Consider the following 25,060-nt stretch of genomic DNA (forward strand, 5'->3'; position numbering starts at 1 on the left):
GGACCTGAGGTGGAAAGCCAGGAAGTAGGACAGTCAGCTGTCTGTCCTCTACAGACAGCCTGCAATCCTAAGTCAAAAGTCAGAGCTGGGGATGGAATCCAAACTTTGTCACTTGACTTTGGAGTGTAGAGAGATAACACGCCCTCTCACTTTCCTGAGGGCTCTCTCTCTCTCTCTCTCTCTCTCTCTCTCTCTCTGTCTCTCTGAAACTTCCTGCTGGCTTATTTCTGCTTGGGGCACCCTAAGACTTGGCTGAGTTCTAGGAAGAGGATGACCTGAGTCACCCAGATCCAAGTGGACAAAAAATTCATCACAAACTGTGGATCATGGGGGCGCGCAACTGCTGAAGAGCTCTAAAGCATAAAGGGGACAGATGGAGGGACAGAGAGATCATTCCCATGGTTTCTTTCACACAGAGAGGAGAGGGGCAGGTGCTGAGAGCAGGGGCCACACACAAACTAGGAGGGAGGAGAAGAGAGCTGGGCGGGGTGGTTGCAGTGTAGCCTGTTGAAGGAGGGAAGTCCAGGCACCTTGGGTGAGGCCAACTGCCCCTCCACCCTTGCTAGGACATTCACGGAGCTGCATGTCGCCAGTCTACACTATGCTGATCTCCGGGTGGTCAGCTGATGCCCAGCAAATCACCCCCACCTGCAGCTTGGCCCCAAAGCTTTGCCTCCTCTGTCGTTTGCCAGCCCTGTGGCTCAGGAAACCCCTCCTCATCAGTGGCTGACACTAATCTACCACTGTGGCAGCTACAGGTTGAGTTGACTGTGTCTGAAGTGGTTGGTACCAGAAGAGCTTTGGGATGCTATCAGATGCTGGAATATCTGCACACACATAATGGGATACCTTGGGGCTGGGACCCGTGTCTAAACACAGAATTAATTTATGTTTCACGCACTGCTTAAGACATATGATGTGAAGGTGATTTTGTGACATGTTTTTAGTGCACCTAGGCTTTGACTCTGACCTCCTTTCGGAAAACCAAATGTGGGCTTTCCCACTCAAGTATCAGGTTGTGCTCAAAAAGTCTCAGATTTTGGGGCGTTTCCAATTTTTGGATTAGAGATACCATGTATTTCATTAGATATCCATGTATTTCATCTGGATAACCTCAAATAATTGTTATAGCCACCCCGTTAGGAATCGGTAACTGCTAATATTACCCTCCTTTTACAGACAGAGAAATTGAAGCTCAGAGAGGTGAACTTATTTTCTCAAAGCCACACAGCAGGTAACAGTTCTTGATCTATTAACAGTTTTTGACCAGAGCTTGACCTGCGGGTGTGGCTGTGATGACCATGCATTGGTTGATGTGTCCAGGGAGAGCCCCTACCAGCCTCCTCCATCAAGAGGAGACCTTGTCATACTCTTGGCTTCCAGGAATGCTTATAGCTCCTAACATGCACCAGTGTTTGTAATGGGAAGATACGCATTTCTGTTTGTTGTTTGTTTTGGGTACCAGGATCGAACCCAGAGGTACTTAATCAATTAGCCACATCCCCACCCCTTTTTATATTTTATTTAGGGACAGGGCCTTGCTAAGTTGCTGAGGCTGACTTTGAACTCATGATCCTCCTGCCTCAGCCTCCCAAGCTACTGGGATTTCAGGCATGTGCCCCTGTGCCTGGCTCTGCTCCTTTTAAAAAAACTACTCCCCAAAGTGTCATTTCAGGACACTGGGCCACCCCTCTTCTTTGGACTACAAGGTACTTGGGGTGATGGTGACATATTGCCTTCAAGAAATCCCAGCTGTGCCACTAATAACGGAGGCAATCAGAACAGCGAACATTCATTAGGCACCTGTTATACTCGTTCTGTGCGGAGTGACACTGGGAATTTTCTCCTCTTCACTTTAGAGGAGGAAAGAGACAGAGAGGTTTGTTCTTTTCTCAAGGTCACACAGGTGCTCAGTGGCAAAGCCAGACCATTGACTGAGCCCTCTAATCCCTGGGTGTGTCCTGAGCTGTCTTAGCATAAACCATCAGTGGTAAGATGTTCAGTCATCATTGGCAAAACCTCACTATGAGCCAAGCGAGGGGGGTAAGGATGAGGACCCCAGGGTGTGCAGCAGAGGGCGACCCAGAGTCCCAGGTCAGGGAGCACAGACCCAAGGGCTGGGCTGCTTGAGGGCAGCACTGGAAGAGCAAAGGAAAGGATGCTAGGGACAGAGAATAGAATTTGGAGCAGGCAACTGGAAGAGAAAAGAGTTACTAAGACCAAATCTCTTGGTTTTAAATTTCGTATCTGTTCTGTTCAGGGGCGACCTGGATTATTTGGTGGGGGGCCCCTTGGGGACTTATAATGAAGGTGTTTGGATCAAGGAGCAAAAAAGAAATAGCTTAGAATTGAAGTTTCCTGCAAAGGCAGTGTGTGTGTGTTTGTGTGTGTGTGTGTGTGTGTGTGTGTGTGTGTGTGTGTGTGTAAGAGATATAGAACAGAGCAGGCCCAATAATTCTCATTTTGCCATTTTCAACTGTCACAGTGGGCTTTGGGAGCAGCTATTTTGGTCTGTTTTTGTCGTTCCAGATCCACACAGGGCTGCTGCACCGTAATTCCACGGGCTTCAGTGGTTCTTTAAATTGCTTTTCCATTTGCAGAGGTGGGCCTTTGTCTTGCCCGCACTCTCCGGCTTACCACCGCTCAGCTCATTCCCTTCAAATGAACTGAGTTTTTTTTTTTTTTATTCCTAGTAGCGTCTTTGCTACTAGTTCAGCGATTTCCTTCTTTCAACATTCTCCAATGAGCATTTATGGGTCTGGGCGAGTTAATACAGCTCCTAGAACTGTGATCCATTCCTGCAGCACGGGGGAACGCAGGCTCTTCTAACTTTTAATTTCTCTTAAAATGAGCTTTTAGCTTCCTACCATCCCCATTTGGATGCTTTTTTTACAACTGACAGTGTTTTAACTTTATTACTTATAAAGAACAACTGCAGGAGACACATTTTTGGCTGGAAATTCCACGTAGCTCAATGCCTGGCAACAGCTAAAGTTGTGTCTCAATTTCCTGCCATAGAGACTTTCCTAAATATCCTGGCAATTTGGATTCTCAGGATGTTTCTTATCCTCCCAGTGTACTGATTTGGACGGAGGGGGTCCCAAGGAAAAGTGAGATTTCTTTGGGATTTTTCACTTCTGATGGGAGAACCCAGCTAAGGCAGCCATTCAGGGTAGTAAAGGGGCCCTGTGGTTAGCTTTGCTGCCATTTCTATCTCTAGGTGAAAGAAAGGTGAGAATACAATCAAGGTGAACCTCATCTTGATCATCAAAGAACGAGCCTACGTGCAGAGGTAAAAGTTAGGCTGTGGTTAAAGGTCAGAGGCCCTTGCAGTTTATCCCCTGCTTGTCAGGGGTGTGACCTTGAGCCACTGCTCTGGGCCTCACTCTCCTCATCTGTAAACAGGGATATTAACAAAACCCACCTACAACCACAAGAATGGGATTCTGATTAGAAGAAGTTATACTCCATGTATGTACAATATGTCCAAATGCACTCTACTGTCATGCATATCTAAAAACAACAACAACAACAGAAAGAATTAGAAAAGATCATGCACCCACCAACACTGGTATGTAGTAAGTGCTTAGTAAATGTTTGCTCTATTACTCTTGGGGCACTCCAGAAGAGAACGCTCTACTCCAACCCCTCGTTATCATCCACCATATTCATGTTCTAAGGTGGAGAGGAATCAGCTCAGGCACCTGTAGGAGCTAAAGCTGTGGCCTTTTTAGTTGGACGCCATGATAATGCATGATTATTTTTATTGCTAGGAACCAACCCAAACTGCCTGTTCAGTCACTTTTCTAATTTATAAGCTAAAAAAAAAAAAAAAAATTCGACAATCAGACATTTCTGCCTAGGGTATTGAATAATTCTTAAAATAGAAGAGAAAGAAACGTTAGAGTCTGTCTTGTGGTAAGCGTGTAATGTCACTCTGATTTGATAACAGACAAGGTCCTTGTAAATCGAACTCACCACACTGAATCCTTGGTGAGCTTGTTACTCACGCTCCCGTCTTCTTCCAGGAAGATGTCCATCTGCAAATTGGCATCATTATCGTGGGCTGAGAAATAGTTGGTGATGACTCTTGCTGGAATTCCAAGACATCGCAAAACTACAAGGAAAGAGCCGTAGCCAGACATATCACCAGTATTTAAAGAATGCATAGTAGAAGGTCCTTCTGCACGTGAGACTTTCTTCTTTACCAATACAAAATAAAACTTCTTTGGACATGTTCTCAAATGTTCCACACTGAAGAAAAGTGATGTGTCCAACCCTCCTGGGGACCCGAGAGAGACATCTTGCTGCGGGATCCTTTAGAATTTTAGTTGGTTATTAAATGAAGCCCACTAGCATGCAATTCCAATAACAAGGTTCTAATAGTTCATATTTACTTAGTTAATGGTTCCGTGTTTCTGGAAATAATATAATAATTTAAGAAAACAACAGCCAATAGGAAGTTGGGAATTTACAAAACAATTCTTCAGTGGGGTTGCTCTTCCTGGATGGAGTTCACTCTAGTGATACTCATTGGGCGGGTGACACCACAGATTCATTTTAATTGTTGGATAATAAATTGCCTGGATGCAGCTCTTGCCATATGTACCTATTGATTAAACTTAATCCAAATGCCCTCCCTGGTTCCCAGGACGCCAGACATCAGGACTCATTGAAAATAATTCAGCTGACAATTTTAAGATTAATGACTTGTCGTTTTTTTTTTTTTTTTCCTCCTTCAGAATAGTTTAGCATTTTTAAACAAAGGCTATGCGCCTCCTTCAACAGAACCACCTTGGGAATCCAAGCCTGGCCTGGTAGAGACTCAAGGGTCCCTTTCCTTAAAAGACTTCATCTTAACACCCCAAACAATGTCAATGGCACTCACCCCTGGCTTTTGACACCCACCTGCCTCGATTGATTGGCAGTCCTTGTGCACCCAAGGTCTTACCAATGAAATGATCGTTCCTCTCATTCTATTTCTGGTGGATTCTAATGTGAGTTGCTGACCACTAATTCGTATTATCACAGGCCGAGGCTTGTTCTAGAAAGCCTGCTACCCCTTCTCTGCAATTTCCCTCTTCAAGTTTACTCCTTCTAGACTTTTCTGCTGTATGTTTCTGCATCTTCTTCATAGACCACCAAGGCCTGTTTTCTGCACAAATGGGACAGCCTTTTTATACAGAAGGCATGAGTGGATATGGTGAAATGCTCACTATTTTATCTGGCTCTAAGCTCCCCCAAATTGAACTAGTATAATGATGGTAGGCATGGGGAGGGCTTGGGTCCTTTTTATTTTTTCAAGAATCATTTCACAAGAGTGGCTGCCTGTGTTGGACACCTTATCATCATCTTGGCCTGCAAGTTGTAGAAGAGAGAGGGCCTCCTTCCAACCTTTAGACCATCATGAAGTTCAAGCTTCTATCTAAAAGTTGAAAGACCAACATTTCTAAGAGACTGAGACATTTGTCTATTATTGCTCCCAAGAAATACATATTCCTTTAGCCCTTGGCTATCATCAAAAGGTTAAGAAAATATTTTTATTCAGTTGATGCCACCAGGAAACAGAACAGACAAAACAAAACTTAACAGTTTCTTAGATCATTGACCGGGTGAGTACCAGACTGTCACAACTTTGAACTAAGATAGGTGGATTTTAACAACCATTTTTAAAAATGGCCTTGCCTTAGCCTCCAGCTTCTCTTTTATTTTATTTAAAAATGAAAAGTACGTAAAGCATTCTTTATTAATGAGCAGGCAGAAGGACATTCTGACTTGAGCATAATGTTTCTCCAAGGCTGTAGAAGTGGCATGTGAATAAAAATCATTACCAATGATGAAAACATACTGAAATAAATGTATTTTTTAAAATATTCACTGAATTAACTGTAACATTTTCTGGGCCAAGGGAGGCAAATGCCATCTTGAAAAATGATTCACAAGACTAAAGAGGATAATTCTGTTTCTATCTATTTGGCTCTACAGATTGGATGCTGGGTGGATTAAACACTGGAGAGGCAACCGAGAAGGTAAAGATTGTTCATTACTTTCTGATATCTAATTGCTCAGGGGCCCTGAGACTTACGTGTAAAGATGAAGAGACCACCTGCCACAATCCTTTTCATAATTGGGATTAAAATTAAGTGGATATACTTTCAAAACTTCTCAATGATATGCAAGCAAGCAAATAAACAGATTCACACAACTTCTCAATAACAAATAGGTAATATACATAGTGCATGTAAATCATAATTATTTTATTATTTTTTTTTAATTTTTTAACCTTTTAAAGGTATGGTTTCTGGGAAGAAAATGGCTCCTCCTTCCCCCTACAGCCTCACTTGGCCCCTGTGACCCTCCACGGCCTTGGGTGTTATGATGGATTATGCAGGATACAGTCCATCATTCTTTCCATAAAGATTCTGCAGTCAGAGAGCTATGAGCATATTTAGCCCAGTACGATTTAATTATGCATTGACTACATCCCAGAATAGTCGCCCATAAATTCTATAGCGCCAACAGGGACTGCTCAGTCCCTTTGCCAGGTTATAGATAAAATGTCTTGAAGTAAAATTTCCTTTGCATTAAAAAATATTACTCAGCTGGATACTTACATGTGTTAAAAACACCAGCAAAAACCCAGCATTGGCCATACCGGACTGGGTTCTCAGAGCTCCTGTATTCCAGTAAAATGTCAACGCTTCCAGTCCAGGCTGATGGGGGGACACCATAGGCATAGATGTTGTCCCATGATCCAACGAGGACACCTTCATCATCTTTGGCATTAATCTAAATGAGGCAAGGAGAGATAAAAACAAAGAAAGGTCATTTTGATGAGTCCCCTCCACACTATGGCACTGGGCAATCTAAAGTTTCTGGTGCCTTCCGTATGTCCTGCGTGATGGAAACAGTTCCACTTTTCTTCAATTCACCATTATGTTGCCAGGGAAAACGAAGTATGCAAAGAGGAGGCCAAATAACCAAGACTCTCTCTTAAATAGCACAATATTATAGCAGAGTAAGGCTGAAGGGCAGGTAGGAAGAGTTCTCTACCTATGATTTGGAGAATTTATACCTAGGGAACCTGATTTGTTCTAGAATAATGCTGAGATTGACCAGAGAAAGAAGATCTGCAAAAGAAAAATACTCAAAGGGATATTGTGTTGGTGGAAGAAGATCTCAAAACAGATGAAAGAGAAATCAGTGTTCTAATGGGCTTCTACTCCTATGATGAGCAGTAAAGAATTGAAAAAGTTAACAGATGTTACCACAAGAACCATGGTGGGTTAATAGGAAAATAGATTCCCATGAGTGACTTATAGACATTTTTTATTTATTAAAGAAACATTTTCCTAATGATTACTTAAAGTGGTTTAAGCTTTATAGTTTTGTTAAAAGGAATTTCTGGGATGTTATGTTTTTGATATGGAGGACATTTATATACAGAGTAGCAATATGGAATATTACAGAAAATTCTGCAACACATTCAGACTGCAATCATTTAGTAACAGCAGACCTCAAGTGCATGAGCAAAGACCTTTTGTGTTTATCCAATAAAACTAAAGAAAGCCGGGAAGTATCGGTTGTGAGACAACCTGCCAGTATTTCTGGGCTCTGCTGAATCTACCTCTTTTGTTGTAACTTTCATCACATTTGATTATAGTCAGAAGAGTCTAGGTGGAACAGAGGGATATTTTTCTAAAAATTGGTGCTACTTCAACAATTTTTATAATTGACAATAATTTTTATAATTGACATGATGTTGTTTAAAGCCTGGCTACTCAAAGAGTGATCTGTGGACCAGCAGTTTTGACATTCCATGGGAGCTCAGTAGAAATTGTAGATTCTCCCTGAACAAACCTATTGAACAAGAAAGAATCAGCATTTTAACAGGATCCTCTGGGGGTTTGTGTGTACAGCAGTTTGAGAAGCTTAGGTCTGGATTATGCTAAAAATATTTTAGCAAACAATGCAAAATATGATTTGAATATTGTGCATTTGGATTATGAAAGTCATACATGAAATATTGAAATATGGTGAGTTTTTATGTATTTGCTGCCTCACCAACTAAGAGCACAGCCTTAGCACCTACCCAGACCTTTCTCCTTGGCTTGATGCATTTAGTGGGAGATGAATCTGTCTTCCTCACTGGCTCCTGAGTTCACGGAGAACAAAGATAAAATCTATGTCCTGAATTCCAAAAAAATATTAGCAAAGAGTTGGTGCTTCAAAGTAGTTCAGTAATCTCTCGTATATTCAGCAAGCATGTAGGCATTGTACATTGAAAATAATAAAACCAGGTCCCTGGAAGAGATGCACAAGAAACCAAACGAATGAAAGTAAAGATCACTGCTGGGTGCAATGATGCACCTATAATCCCAGCGGTTTGGAAGGTTGAGACAGGAGGATCATGAGTTCAAAACCAACCTCAGCAAAAGAAAGGTGCTAAGCAACTCAGGGAGATCCTGTCTCTAAATAAAATACAAAATAGGGCCGGGGATGTGGCTCAGTGGTCAAGTGCCTCTGAGTTCAATCTCTGGCTACCTCCTCACTCTCCCCAAAAGAAAGAAAGTAAAGATTACTGGTATTTAGATTGAAAAACATATAGGTAGAGTGGAACCCAAAGGAGGGAGTAATCAGTTGGTTGGAAGGGTGAGGATGTTAGGGGTTTAGTAGAGGAGATGATATTGTGAGCTGATCAGAAAAGGCCATCCACATAACATAGTGGAAAGAGTTCAAATAGCACTGGGAGTCCTAAAACAATATGTCAGATTCAGGAACCCCTGTCTGGGTATCTTGTAAGTAAACAATACAGGATGGAATAGAAAACACTAACAGAAAACACTTGGGTGTGCAAGCATCTTCTTCTGTGAAGAGCACACCCTCCACTAAAATGTGAGGTTTACTCTGGCACCAAGTGACTTTTCCCAAGGAGGGTCCCTTTGAAGAGTGCAATCTAGAAAAACTCTGTTCCATTCCATTTAAACTTTCCCCTCCATCCAGACAGGTCAGGCGTCAGTTGGGTGAAGAAGTGTTTTGGTAACTACCCTGTTAATGTATTCAACGTAGAAAAAATATTCTTTAGTGGTTTTTGAAAGACCTGCTCAGCTAATTCTAAATTCATGCCTTTGATGTGAACTTTGACATTAGCCTGTGGATCTCTGAAATGACTGAGGTTCAGAAGGGTTTTTAGCCCATCATTTTGCCTCTATTCACCAACAGCAATTCTTCTTGCAGAAGAAACAATTACTAAAATATCTGCATGTATGATAGTGAAGCCCAGGAGAGTGTTGGTAGACTATAATGTGGTCTGGTCTTTGTGGGCAGCCAGCTCCAGATTTGGACTCACATTACTGTTCCCTTATCATTGAGAAACAGAATAGGATCTATGCATCCCAGAGGTAAAAGTTCCTAAACTGTGGACTGGTTTTCAAATAGATAGCCATAAATTATAAGAGCTATTTATAGCATAAGGCTGAACTCGATCAGCTAAGGGGAAGAGTAAGAAAAAAAAAAAAGCTTTCTTCTCTATAGATATTTTAATTGTTAATGCTGAGTGATTCTCCTGTTGCTAGACAAATCACACTCTCATTTATTAGCATTTGCCCAGATTAGCTACTGTTTTCTAATTAGAACATTGATTTCTAAGGAGCACAGATACTGAATGAGATAAATCTTAAGTGACAGATGGAAAGGGTTAAAGTAATCTCTCCTTCCCCCAAACAACAGGATATATGTGGGGGACACTTCAAGGGCATGCTGGTACTTCAAGGATATGTCACAGTTGGCTGCTGTGACATTATATTGTCATATCAGCCTTTGACCAATGGCAGAATGAAATGTGTTGGTCTTGGGTTACCAGTGGTCAAGCAGACCATGTGAAGAAGCATTATTTAATTTCATTAAGGTTGCACTGGTATTGACCCCTGCATAGTTCCTACAGAATTTGAAATTTGAAAAAACAGCCTCCTCCCCATTACTACCAGGAACCTCAGTGGCATATTAAACACAATGCAATCAACTTCAAAACCTGGAGCCAAGAGAAAATAAGAATTTTGGAGTGAAGCAGACAGGCAGCAGAGCTCAGATCCATCAATTCCTTACTGGTGAGTCAACAGAATCTTGAGGCTTAAAATTTATCTTTCAACATCTGGAAAGAAACAAGCCGAATTAAAAAATGCCAATCCTTTTCTTGTTCCAACCAGAATAGTGGAAATAATGTTTGTTGAGAATAGGAAACGGGTTTGCACCTCAAAAGAGGTGGAAACTCTGGGGCTATGATGGGAAAATGATAAGAAGCCCAAGAGAATCCCCCATGGGAATGGCTATGCCTCTGCTGAGTAGGGGTGAGTTCTGGAGAGAGGATTCAACAGAATCTTAAAAGAAAGAGCAGAGACCAAGAATTCTAATGAAGATTGCCCTCCCCCTCAGATAATCTCCCTTTCTCTCTCCAGTCTCTCTGTGGGTATTAAAGAGTAGGGAGAATGTAGTACACTGGCCTCAAACTGTAGTTCAGTGGAGAAATCCAACCAACCTCAGATTGAAAAGAGAGTCAAGATTTCATCTCTTATCTAGAGTTCTTCTATTCCTCCCATGCTCCCCCTCCCTACCCCACTATGAATCAGCCTCCTTATATCAGAGAAAACATTTGGTATTTGGTTTTTTGGGATTGGTTAACTTCACTTAGCATTATCTTCTCTAACTCCATCCATTTACCTGCAAATGCCCTCTAGATAGGGCAGGGTGGGAGGGGAAGGGAGGGGGCATGGGTTAGAAATGATGGTGGAGTGTGATGAACATTATTTTCCAAAATACATGTATAAAGACATGAATTGGTGTGAATACACTTTGTACACAACCAGAGATATGAAAAATTGTGCTCTATGTGTGAATAAGAATTGTAATGCATTCTGCTGTCATATATAAATAAAAAATAAAAATGCACAGTAGTATCAAAACAAACAAACAAGTAAACAACAACAACAACAACAAAAGATTCCATCTCTCAGAGCAAATAGGATCCCTGGAGAAGGGTTAGGCAAATATTAACACAAACCAAAGGAAAAAATACAGTAAGGGGGTAAGAATAAAGTAGAGAAGAGACAGAGACAGAATGAAAAGTAATATCCACAGAAAGGGAAAACAATTAAGAGACACAAAGAATTTTCTCACAATCTCTTAGGAGGTCACAGCTCTAAAGGAACAAATTAAGGATCAAATCGTATCATTGGAAGGCTAATAATATGTAATTAACTACAAGAAACAGGGGGAAAAAGCACTTGTAAAAATAAAACTAATGACAGAAAAGACAAATTTGACATAATTAAAAAAATTCTAATGAAAAATGCAAGCAGATGATGCTAGAGAGAAGCTAACAGTAATTGAAGACAAAGATGATGTGACATAAGGATTTGTGTCCTTAAAACATACAACCGATAAAACAGAAGGGATTTCCATAATAGGAGAACATTTTACCTAATTGAGGGACAACTGAATATATACATTTCAGTGCAATATTGTGCTCCATAGTAATTTTTGCTCACTGCCTAGAAATGTTAATCAATTTGGACTTTAGGACAAAAAAAGTAATTCAGTTACCTAGACAAAAGTGGAAATGAGCAACAAGTGAAGCAATCTGCCTGCCTGCAGACTCCTCCACAGTACCACCCAGGGACAAAATACTGCCAATTAGTACTTCCATCATCCTAAGAGCAAGAACCGTTGACCCAAGGACACCTGGCACAGCTCAGATGCCGTGCGTAGGTGAAGATGACCAGCACACACTGTCAAACATGCAGGGTCATGGGGAAGAGAATAGCTCTCATAAAGTGCTTGAAATGTAACATTGAGGCAATTAATGATTGGATTAAAGAAAGACACTGTGACACAAGATTGGGTGGTGAGAAAAATCCACATAAAGTTACCATCTCTGGCAATTATAGTTGCAGAATGAATTTGAAATCTTGATAATGCAAAAACAATAATCACCATAGGAAAAATTAGACACCAGGGAGGGAAGAAGAGAAGAAGAATTAAAATGCTAATGTTTTAATGTGTTGGTCGCTCATAGTTAATTTGCACCATCTAAAATTAAAATGTAATTTTCAAATACATAATTACTCTATTCTTTTAATGGTTTTCTTAATTTGTAAATAACTTTAGGAGGATCTGCTAGGAAATAACGTCTCCTGTAGCAAAGAAATGTTTATTTGAAGTTTAACAATTTCTTCTGTCTCGCGACTCAAGTTTTTTCTTCTATTAAAAGTAAAATTTAATAAGGTTAAATAGAATTGGAGTACAATTAAATGTAATACTTTTAAGTTAATTAGCATGACACTGTTTGGCATAAATACAAACAAAAGGATCAATGGAACACAATAGAGAACCCAGAAATAAATCGACACAAGTACAATCAACTAAGTTTTGACAAAGTTGCCAAGAGAATCTCATAGACAAAGGATACTCTTTTAAACAAAAGGGACTGGAGTAATTGGAGAGTCGCATGGAAAAACAAAATGAGTTTTGACCTTGTACCAAATATAAAAATTAACTCAAAAATAGATCACAGATCTAAATATAAAACCTAAAGCTATAAAGCTTCTAGAAGAAAACAGGAAATATGTATGTGTTCTGGGGTATGGGTAAAGATTTCTTAGATATAATAGTAAAAATGTGATTCATAAACAAAGCACATATCCTAGACTTCATCAAAATTAAGAATATTTGTGTACAATCAGTGACTTGAAAAATTGTGCTCTATAGTGTAATGTGAAATGAATTGCATTCTGCCATCATGTCTAACAAATTAGAATAAATAGATAATTTTTAAAAATTAAGAATATTTGAATATTTGCCCTTTGGCTTGGTGCGGTGGTGCACGCCTGTAATCCCAGCAGCTCAGGAAGCTGAGGCAGGAGGATCACGAGTTCAAAACCAGCCTCAGCAATTAGCAAGGTCCTAAGCAATTTAGAGAGATTCTGTCTCAAAAAAAAAAAAAAAAAAAAAAAAATTAAAAGGCTGAGGCTGTGGCTCTGTGGTTAAGTGCCCTGGGTTCAAGGTACTGGGGGTGGGGGGACAAGTGGAATTTGCTCTTTGGAAGGCACCTTGAAGAAAGTGAAAAGATAAAAATGGGAAAAAAAAAATTTATAAATCATATATCTGATAAAGGTCATTATCCAGAATCTGTAAAGAGCCTTTAAAACTCAATAATAATAAGAAAGCAAATACAATTTTAAAACAAAAGCAAAATATTTGAATAAATAAGTACATTAAAGAAGATATTTAGGTGACAATTAAATATAACAAAATGTCTTTTACACCATTAGTCATTAGGAAAAATGCAAATTAAACCCCCACAGCAATAACAATACACACTAATTAGAAAGTCTAAAATGAAAAAGATTGATTATATCAGTACTGGGAAGGATGTGGAAACACTTAGGACTTTTTAAGCTTTTATACTTTTATATGATTTAACAGCTATATCTGTTTACATGTCTATATATTTAGTTGGAATGAGTCAATAAAATATTAGCAATGGCTTCTTCTTGCTGACAAAATTTGGGCTGATTCTTTTGAGGAATTTTTTCTTTTCACTTATTTTTAGCTGACAAATAATAATTATGTATGTTAATGAGTACAATATGAAGTGTTAATTTATGTATGCATTATGCAAAGATTTCATCAAACTCATTAATACATCCATCACCTCACCAACTAATCATTTTTTTTTTGTAGTGAGAATGTTAAAAATGTATTCAGTTAGTAATTTTGAAATATACCAGACATGGTGACCAATAACTGTGGTCGCTGTGCAGTGTAATTGATCATTCTATAAAGATTGCATCATTTTATCAATATCTTCCCTCTCCCCATTCCTCAACTCCCTCCCTAGTCTTTTGTAATGATCTTCTTTTCTACTTTGTCTCTATAAGACCGACTTTTCTAGATTCCATATGTAAATAAGATCATACAGCAGTTGTCTTTCTGGGCCTGGCTTATTTATCATAATATCCTTTTTGTATCACAACATATAAAAATCAACTCAAAATGAGTAAAAGACTTAAACATAAGACCTGAAAGTATAAAACTACCAGGAGAAGAAAACAGAAGAAGGCTTCACAACATCTCTTTGGGCAATGCTTGTTAGCTCTAATCATCAGGGTAACGCAAATTAAAAACACAACAAATGTAATGTTATACCTGTTAGAATGTCTGAAATCTAAAAGATGAATAAAAAGTATTGGCAAAGATGTAGAGAAAAGAGAAGTCTTGCACACCTTTGTTGGGGGTGTAAATTAGTACAGCCATTTTGGAAAGTAGTATGAAGGTTCCTCAAAATATTTAAAATATAATTATTATAGTGTGCCTTGATCAGACAAACTCCATTTTACCCTGAGACTTCATTTCATCTAAGAAACTGCTAGAAAAAAAAAACATATAGGGTCAATACTTCAATATATCAGCATAGGCACTGATTTCCTTAACAAGAACCCTAAAGCTCAAGAAATAAAACCAAGAATTCATAGTGGAATTGGCGTCAATTTAAAAACCTTCTGCACAGCAAAGGAAATAAAGCATGAAGAGAAAGCCTACAGAATGGGAGAGAGACATTTGCCAGCTATTCCTCTGACCAGGCATTAATATCCAGAATATATAAAGAACACAAAAAACTTCACACACACACACACACACACACACACACACACACACACACACAATCAAAAACCAAGGAAAAAAGAAACAACCAGATAACACAATAAATAAATTTCAAAGAACTAAACAGACATTTATAGACATTCGCAAAAGAAGAAATACAAATGGTCAACCAATAGATAAAAGAAAATTCAACATCCCTAGCAATTAAATAAATACAAATTGAAACCACACTGAGATTTTTGTCTTCTTCCAGTCAATGGAAATCATCAAGAATGCGAATAATAATAACATGCTGGCAAGGATGTGGGGAAAAAAGTGCACTTACATTGTTGGTAAAGTTGCAAATTAGTACAACCACACTCAAAATCAGTATCAAGATTCCTCAAAAGACTAGGACTAGAGCCACCACATGACCCAGCTGTCCCACTCCTTGGTATTTATCCCAAAGGACTGAAATCAGTACACCATAGTGTTATGTGCATGTTTGTAGCAGTGCAGTTCACAATAGCCAAGTTATGGAACCAGCCCAGGTGTCCATCTAGATAATGGAAACGTAGTACCTAGACACAGGGGAGTTTTACTCTAGCACACTACATGAATGAAATCATGACATCTGCTGGTACATGGATGGAACTGGAGAACATCGTGCTAAGTGAAATAAGCCAGGCCCCCAAATATCCTTTCTGCGTCAGAGAAAGTGCCCAGTGGTGTGGGCTGCTGGTTTGCTTTCCAGGCTTAGGTCTACCCGGAGGGATGAAATTGGGCTTGTTCAAATATGGGGAGAGGCAGAGGCAATAGCCTGAGGGTTAAAAATGGAGGCTGAGTCATGGAGGAGGTGGACCATCAGGCACTGGGGAAATGTGGGAAATGCAGAAACAGTGCCTTGTGGGTACGAGGCCCTTTGTGAATGGGATGGAGGTAGGAGAACTGGTCATGCTTGGCCTGCCCTGAACTTCTGAGCTGGTTCTGCAGTCATGCTGGGTAGACCTCCACCCTAGAGTAAGAATAAGGCATGGATTTCAGTAAAATCTAAAGGAATAGGAAGAACCCTAAAGCATGACCCACAGTGGACTTCTCTCCAGTTTTGGTCATGGGGGGCTTAAGTAGATTTTAACTTGATACTGGCAAATAAAAAAGTGGCATTTCTTATTTTTCTCATTTCCTGTAGTACAGACACTTATATTTTGTACAGTGATTTTTAAATATGTCAATGTATTTTTTTCTTTTGTGTGCCATTTTACATGGCTATGATGAAATGACTTTTCTGTTATAAATTTATTATATCTTGTTAAATTTTAATGTGATTTTCTCATAAAGGCTAGGATTTCTCTATAAGAAAAAATTCTATAAGAAAACAGTTTTATACCTAATCTTATCTGTAATAGTTTCTCAAAGACTATTGGATATAAATTTGGGGTAGCATGTGGTAGCTTCTAAAACATGAACTTAGGTTTGGAAATGATAATTATTTCTTGTAAAAATCCTTCCATGGTTCTGTGAACCACAAGTCCCCAGCTACAGTCTGGTGGGGATCGATCTTAATCACAGGTGGGAAGTGGGAGAGGGGAGTTCAATTGTGCCCCATGACACTCTGGGGTTTTGTAATGAACCTCGGTGGTTACCACGCTGGAGAGTGAAGCAGGAGAGGGCTGAGTTTGGTGGGGGCAGCTGTAGTCACCACTTTGCTACAAGAAAAGCTGCTCCAATCTTTCTCTTTTGTGCACTTGGGTTCAATTGATATTTTAGAAAACAATTCTAGAAAATAAAATTTGGAAACCCATTAGTCTTGGGATGCAGCTGTCTGTTTCTTGTGCTGCCCTGTGATGGACCAAGTCCTGCAGCAGGGATAGGAGGGGAGAGGCCTGCAGATGAGGTGCTCTATTGGGTAACCCCATGGACCGACATCCCAGCAAATTCACATAAGAGAAAAGAAATAGGGAGGCAGTCCTTCTATTTTCTCCCTTGCCAGCTCCTCAACCTTGATCTTTTCAGGGCTTTCTTGACACTTAACAATAGACAGGGTCACACACACACGATCCCAAGAAAAAGAAAGCCATCCACCTGCTCCTTCACTTTTCATAGTGGTGGGGTCAGCAAGCTGTTCTCCCCTGGTATTATTATTGGAAATGTCATTCTCTCTCCTGAATGAATGCCCTTCCACCCGCAAACCCCTTCTTCTCCTAGTCAGGAGCCTATTGATTGTTTAACACTCGGCTGGTTTCACTCTGGAAATTTCTATTTCTTTGATGTCCTGACTCTGTGCTCATATGGCCCTTGTTATGGTTTCGATATGAGATGTTCCCCAAAAGCGCACGTGTGAGACAAGGCGAGGATTTTCAGAGGCGCAATGATTAGATCCTGAGAGGTGTGACCTAGTCAGTGGATCAATCCACTGATAGGGATTAAATGGCAGTTACTGTAGGCAATTAGGGTGTGGCTGGAGGAGGAAGGTCACTGGGCAGGGGGGATGGGGGGATGCCTGGGGGGTTTACATTTTGTCCCTGGTGAGTGGAGCTCTCTCTCTTTTTGCTTCCTTCTTGCCATGTCCTGAGCTGCTTTCTTCTTCCATGACGTTCTGCCTCACCTTGGGGATCAGAGCCATGGAGTCAACCCAGTGTGGACACAGCCTCTGAAACTATGAGTCAAAATGAACGTTTCGTCTTCTATGTTGTTCATGTCACGTCTTTGGGTCAGAATGATGAAAAAGCTTATTACAGCCATGTGCTTTGCTTACTTACTACCATCTTATTTATCAGGTCATGTTATGTCATTGGTGTGGTCGTCTTTGTTTCCATTACCAGATTGTATGTTCCTGAAAGGAGAGAAGGAAGGAAGGAAGTTCCCAAGCTTTTTTGTCTTTGTATTCCCAGGAATAGCACTCAATAAATTCTGCTGAATGAATGAACATGATATCACTGGAGGAAGGGTAGAGGTCATCTTTTAATATTTTTTTTTTTTCGAGGTCACCTTAGTGGGTTAAGTTCGGACACCAACCAACATGTTGAAATTGGCAAGTTCTTGAAATTGTATAGAAATGAAAAGAACCTAAAGTAACCAAAAGCAATACTGAAAAAGAACAAAGTTGAAAAACTACCTGATTTGGAGATTTACTATAGCAACCCAGTAATCGATATACTGGGTTGAATTGGTATAAGTATCGACAAAAAACCAAGGGAACAAGAGAGTCCAGAAGTATAGTCACACTTATATTTGTTATCTGATTTTCAACAAAGTCACCAAAGCAATTCAGTGGCGCAAATAATTTTTTTTTCCAACAAATGAAAACCTTTCCAATAGTGTTTTTAACCAATGGTGCCAGAATAAATAGATACATTGGGGGAAAAGGTAAACCTTGAACCCCCTACTTCATACAAACACACAGATATATAACTCAAGATGGATAAAAATGTAAAAACTTCATTAGAAAGCTTTGAAAAAAAAGCACAGGACTCATTAAAATAACATTTTCTAGCACGAACTATTTTTAAAAAGCAGTTGGCAGGGTATGTGACTCAGTGGTAGAGCACCTGTCCAACACACACAAGGTCCCGCGTTTGATCCCTAGCACAAACAAACATAAAACAACCGAGGGGCTGGGCTTGTGGCTCAGTGGTAGAGCACTTGTCTAGCGTGCATGAGGCACTGGGTTCAATCCTCAGCACCACATAAAAATAAAATAAAGCTATTGTGTCCACCTACAACTAAAAAAAAAAAAAAACTAAAAAAATTGAAAAAGCAATTTAAAAATTGACTTCATAAAATTTTTAAACTAGTTCTTAAAATATGCCATTTAGAAAATGTACCTGCAAGCCAGAGTCTAGGGAGAAATATCCTCTAAATATATCTGACAGAGGACACATATTCAAAATGTACACAGAGCAGCTACAACTCACTAATAAAAATACAAATAACCCAATCAGAATGGGGAAAAAGACTTGAAAAGACACCAGAAAAAAGATCCACAAATGACCAATACAGGAACATCAAATGATGGAACCTTTTTGGAAAACTGTCATATACTTATAAAATGAAACATATACATAAGCTGTGATCTAGACATGCAATCTTTAGCTATGTACTCCCGACATATGAAAACATATACACACAAAAAATCGCCCGACAATGTTCATAGTAGCTTTATTTGTAATAGCTCCAAAGTGGAAATATCTCAAATGTCCATCAATAGGTGAGTGGATAGACAGATCATGACACTTGATACAATAAAATACTATCTGTAATAGGATAAAATTTAAAAAAAAATGTGCAGCCATTGATTGAGTAAAAAGACCAGCCCCATACATATTGTATGAATCAATTTATGTGAAGTTTGAAAACAGACAGATGAGATCTATTGCAAGAAATCAGACCAGTGGTTGTCTGTGGGGTTGCAAATTGACTAGTAGGAGCACAAGGGAAATTTCCAACAGATGGAAATGTTTATATTTTGATTGGGGTGGTGATTTTCCCCACCCCCAACCCATTGATTTGTGCATTGGCATCCATGTTTTTCAGTACATGTAAATTTAACTTTAATTTAAAAAACAACGTGAGCTAACCTTAATCTGCATTGTGATACAGGTAACTACTCCTATCAACTATCCTTTGGTACGTGTCCATGAATCATTCATTTTTTTCATGATAATCATTGCAACAAGAGACGATTAACTTGTGTCTCTCTCAGTAACCGAGGATTCTCATTTGGCCACAGTATATTTTACTAATTGACAATCATGACAGAAATAGCCACAAGTGGGCCAAGAGAGAAACTGAGAGTTGACAAGCTCTCCAAGTGCTGTCTTCTTTCTTTCGTTGCCATATCACTGCCGCATGATGTAGGGCTGGTTGGTCCAGGACAGGTCTCCAATGATATTTGAATGACAGGTGTGGGTGGAAGGGAGAGGGGAAAATATGGAGCAAGATAAGAAGGAGGTGGACTGGGGATGTGGCTCAAGCAGTAGCGCGCTTGCCTGGCATGCGTGCAGCCTGGGTTCGATCCTCAGCACCACATACAAACAAAGATGTTGTATCCGCCAAGAAATAAATATTAAAAAAAATTCTCTCTCTCTCTCTCTCTCTCCCCCCCCCACTCTCTCTTAAAAAAAAAAAGAGAAGAAGGAGGTGAAGGTAGGAAAGAGAAGGATGAGAAAGAAACCCCAAGTGCATGAAGGGCATATCCTACAGGACCTCTTTGGCTTTACTGCCGACTCTCCATCTATCCTGGGGATATTTGTCCCAGGAGACCACAGCAGATTCGGCTGCACAGCTTGGAGGGAGTGCTGAAAAGCAAGCACCCCCGTGTTTCAGAAATAGCCTGTGTGATTACAAAATAGATGCTGCATTGAAACCTCATTCCAGGAAGCAATTCAGGGAAAGCAAGACATTTAGATTGACTACGATTATCACATTCGAGAGATGGCTTGTAATAAATGTCTGTTTTTCTCCAAAAAATATGGGAAGAACAGGCATAAGAAATGTAACCTTAATAATTGAGACACCAAGCTGTTTGCCCACAAATGGAAACTTCATTACATTTCTGGCTTTAACAGAGAGGAAAAAAAAAATGAGGTCTAAACAGCTCACTGTCCCTCATTTTCCCCCACCTAAAGGAGCATGATTGAACCAGACAGAGTACGTAAAAGGCATTATATTTGTAGCCAAGGAGCTCATGTGATATGGAGAGAGGACAGGAATAGGGCAAATCCAGGGGAAATGTAACATTGAGGGTAGAACAGAGGGATCAGGCAGCCAGATATCATCTCCAGTGCCACCTGTGACCTTGGATAAAGTTACTCAACTTCCTGATACCTCAGTCTCTTCATCTGCATAGTGGTTATTTATGGATGGATGTGATTTCTCAAAAGTGTCTGCAAAGATAATTTCTGTTAGGGAAATTCTATTTTTCCATTGGCTTCCAATGAAATTGTTGAAAATCTTTAACAAACAGAAATGAGAATCCCTGGTGAATACGGTGACCTTATGGTATCATGTTTTGTTAGAAATGTATTAAATGCTGGGTATAGTGTGACTCATACCTGTAACCCCAACAACTCAGGAGGCTGAGGCAAGAGGATCACAATTTTGAGACCAGCATCAGCAGTTTGGGGAGGCCCTGAGAAACTTAGCAAAACCTTGTCTCCAAAAAAAAAAAAACTAAAAAGTGCTGGGGATGCAGCTCAGTGGTAAAGCACCTATGGGTTCAATGCCCTGTACCAAAAATTTAAAAAAAAAAATGTAGGAGAGCTGTTCTGACCTCCCCTTCATCATTGGATTTCCATGGTCATTTAGGAGTTACAGAAATACCTTCGATTTTTAGGAGTACTTTGACTCTAAGTTAGAAATTTTAAAAAAATCATTATAAGTGGTAATTTAGTATTTTCCTATATTGGACTGCCATAACCTTTCTACTAATCAGAAGATTCTCCAAAGGTGGCCACCATGGGAGGTCCTACAAATTGACGTTGTGTTTCCATTTGCATGGTTACAAAGACCACCAGTTGCCTCTCCTTTTTCTGCCATTCCAAACTGAGCAATGTCTTCCCTGACACCCAGGCATGAATCATGGAGACAGACGATAATAACCTCAAATAAAAGTCGATAGATCTGAGACACAGAAACTCTGGGCAGGAGCCTTGACTCTACCATGGAGCCTCCATCTGACAATGGCCATCAGCCTGGGAATTTGGTTTCTAGGATCCAGCAAGTTAGTAAGTTGGTGATCCATCATCACTCTTACAGAACACCAAGCAGAGGTTGTAGTTCATTCTCCCAAAGGTGGCACTGAATTGCATCAGTGTGGTTGCACTGATGGGGTGGCACTGATCATCACCACCGCCATTACCATTGGAAGTTCTGGTTGTCAATTATATAAATCAGACACAGAATGAAATGGGAAAACAAGTTACTATTACGTAATCATGCTTTTTCGATAGACACAAGATTCATTCCGTGAAATGGGAAAAAGTTCCTTGGTGGTAAAAGGTTGGAGACAATGGCCACCGACCACCTGGGTCCTCAGATTTCTTTGACAGTTCATTCCAAGAAAGGAGGCAGGGGCTGGTTGTCTTCTGAACCAAAGGAGCAGTTAGACATTGCTTCATACATTTAAAAGTATTTTTAAAATGAAAACTGTTAGGGAATCACACTGCGGTGAATTGTATGATCAGCGAGGAGAGTTTATGTATTTATTTCTGACTCGGAAGTTCATTTGGAATGACGCAGGGTGTGGAATTTCTAACTCAAGCAAAATTTTAAATGCAATCTGAATATTTTAAATTAAGGTCTGTTGCATGAAGAAGTCGCCTGAGTGTTCAGCTTTCCATTCAAGATGGGCAAGTAAACAACTAGAGGGAAAAATGTTCAAAACATGGTTTTGTAGTAAATCCCCTGTGGAGTTGTGTGGCAACAACTCAAAGCAGTGTGGGCATGACTGTCTTTTTCATGTGTGGAAAGAAAAAAAAAAAGACCTTTCTAAATACTGGTTCAGGGCAAAAGGTAGAAAAGATGGACAAAGGGAAGCTAGCCTTACTTTCAGTTTATCCATGGGATCACTGGTGCTTGAGAATCAGAAGCCATGAAACCCATTTTGTCTCAACGGTATATAGCTATGCATCTTGTGCTGGGCTCTGGAGGAACTCAGGACCTGCCTCCAGTTGTGGTCAGTTTGATTTACTAGCTGGAGATCAAGTTCTTTTTAGTAACACTGAAGAGAACACAGAACATCGATTGGTTAAAAAAGTTCAATCTTGAGTTAATTCCCCAAAGGCACAGTCAGAACAAGGTATTAATGGGGATTAATGATGGCATCCTGGTTCGATATTAGCAAAAGACTAGGGTTAAAAATAAACGTGCACACCTCAAGGGAAGCTGCAAAGTCCTGGCTGGCAACAGTGGAAAGCCCTGGAATTTTAAAATATGTAATTATATTGACGTTTTCTTCCCTATCACCTTCAAATTTCCCCCCATTAATATCACCTTTTAAAAAAAAATCACTGTAATTGAATCAAAATAGAGTTCCAAGGAATCAAGCAAGTGTGGGTGTTGGGACCCCATGGGACAAACTCGAGTTGTGGCAACCTTGTGTTTTCTGAATTGCAAAACACAGAAGTCCCAAGAGGAGCAAATCGCTATATCCCCTTACTACGCTTTAGTGACTGACGATGTGGATATAATTTCCACCATGGAGAGAGGGCTTCTCTGAATAACAGTGTGGCTTATTATTGCTGTGGGCCTTTGTTAGCCATTCCTCTATCTTTTGATTCAATATCTCAACACTCATTAGGCCAGGGTTTAGTCCTGGGGAAACTTTGAGTTAAATTTGAGAGATTTGTTTTCCTAAACAATCTTATGTTTAATTCCACAAGAGAATTTGCTATATCATGTTGAAGTTTTCTATTTACTAGTCTGTCTATTCTATTAAACTGTAAGCTCTGTCGACATAGAAACAATGTTTTGTTCATGACTGGGCTCTAGTGCCCAGATTGGTAGTGCTGAGGCTCAATAAATACTGGCTGAATGAATGACCGAGTGGGTGAGTGTTTTCCTACCATCACAATCATCACCACCACTACCAACATCACCATGATCAACATCACCACCACTACCATCATCATTACCATCACCCCACTACTGCTGCCACCACCATTACCATTGCCGCCACCACCACCATTAATCCTTACCATTATCACCACGGTTGCCACCATCATAACCACATCATCACCACCATGGTGATAGAAAGAAAAAAACTATCATCTCCACCACCACCACCACCACCACCACCACTACCGCTGTCTTCATCACTAGCACCATTATACCACATGTGATACCTAATCCTTTTGGGACCTCTTTCCAAGGCTCCCAGTGACTTCTTCTATCTGTAATCTTCAGATTTACACCTTTCCTCCTTTATTCCTGTTTATTGATATTCACCTACCTGTTCTGAGCTCAATTGCTTGGGGGCCTTTTCTTTTCTATGAGACAGCTGCTCAATTCGATAGAGAGCTGTGTTGTTTGTAATAATGTGTTGGTAGGAGCCTTCTAAAGCAATATGACCTGAGAGCAAGGGCAATATCTAGTTCCAGCTCAGTCATTTTTTTTTAGTGGTGTGACCTTGAGTGAATGACATCACTTCCCAAGGCCTCTCCTTTCCTCATCAAAAAGTCCCCTGGAGAGTCTTCCAGATCTCGTGTGCTACTTTCAATACGGCTCTTCTTCTATGGATAGAATCTCACCATCCAGGAACAAGTGGGCATGAAGGTGAGAGGCTCAGAGGGTTCTCGGTGACTAAGCAAGCCGTTCTCTGCAGTAGCAGAGGCCCCTGCAGCAGCAACTGCGTCTCTCTGGGGAAAGAGCTCTGCCTACGGTTCCTGCCAAATCCAATTAGTCACGGGGCAAAGCCGGCACGGACAGGTAACCAGCAGGCGTAATGATGGGGTATTATCACTGCCACCCCCTCTCCCCAGGACCAGGCTGTTCTTGTCACCTGTCAGGGCAGAAGCATTTTGATAGTATGACTAGGAGCTCAGAATCCACGTCTGCTGGCTTCATAGCAGTGGAATGCTTTACTAATGGCATGGGAGTGAAGTGGGTTTTCAGATGGCACAAAGTATCCGCCTTAACTTCTCCTGGCACATTTCCTGGCAATTTTCTTGGTGGAGACTGTCACATTAGAAATGAGGTGGAAAGGAAACAGCAATCAAGGGGTACAATTTAAACGAAGAAGTACAACGTTGGGCAAGCTTCTTCTTTTTTTCTAATATCCTCCTTTTTTCCCCTTTTCTCTCTTAAATAAATCTTTAGTATAGATTTTATAAAATGCACGAATCGGTATTTAGAAAAAAACCTAAACAAAATTAGCTTAGGTGAGGCTATAAAAATCTCAGGCCCAATCCCCAGACAAGGGAATTATAGGATTTTTTTTTTCTCTTGGGAAAGTCCATTAGTCCAAGGGTGTCCAAATTATCATGAAGTTTTCTTACTTCTATTTGAAAGCAAAGTAACAGCAACCCACAATAAGAGGGGTATACTGAATGTATAAAGGAGAAAAACGGAAGAAAGAAGAACTTTGTTTTGAAGAATTAAAAAAAAAAAGAAACAAAATTCTTGCTGTCAATGGAAATTACAAATGTGATTTGAGTACTGAGACAAAGTTTGATTTTTAAGAAGAAGTGAACCTTGTAGTTGAGTTATTGGCCCCAACTCATACATTATGTTAGCAGCAGAAATAGATACAAGGTCCAAGGTCCCATCCAAGGTCCAAGGTCCTATCTCCTGACGTGGGGCCTGGTCCTTTGTATGCAATGCTGTCTCCACTTTCTCTTCGTTGGCAGAATAAAACCAGCAGGTTTTGAACAAAGTAATCCTCTATGCAGGCCAGGAGAAAATGTTATTACTGTCCCACAGCCAA

At 40.1% G+C, this 25,060-nt stretch overlaps 1 protein-coding gene across 1 annotated transcript in view; it reads right to left on the reverse strand.

Moving 5' to 3' along the window:
- F13a1 (coagulation factor XIII A chain) overlaps positions 1–25,060 on the reverse strand; it is a 164,889-nt gene that overhangs the window by 63,148 nt on the left and 76,681 nt on the right. Inside the window, exons 7-8 of the mRNA XM_076857889.1 lie at positions 6,615–6,789; positions 3,979–4,117 (exon numbers count right to left, since the gene is read on the reverse strand). Of these exons, the coding sequence (XP_076714004.1) occupies positions 3,979–4,117; positions 6,615–6,789 (314 nt within the window). The remainder of the gene's footprint in view (positions 1–3,978; positions 4,118–6,614; positions 6,790–25,060) is intronic.

Source organism: Callospermophilus lateralis, chromosome 6 (assembly GCF_048772815.1).
Source record: "Callospermophilus lateralis isolate mCalLat2 chromosome 6, mCalLat2.hap1, whole genome shotgun sequence".
NCBI lineage: Eukaryota > Metazoa > Chordata > Mammalia > Rodentia > Sciuridae > Callospermophilus > Callospermophilus lateralis.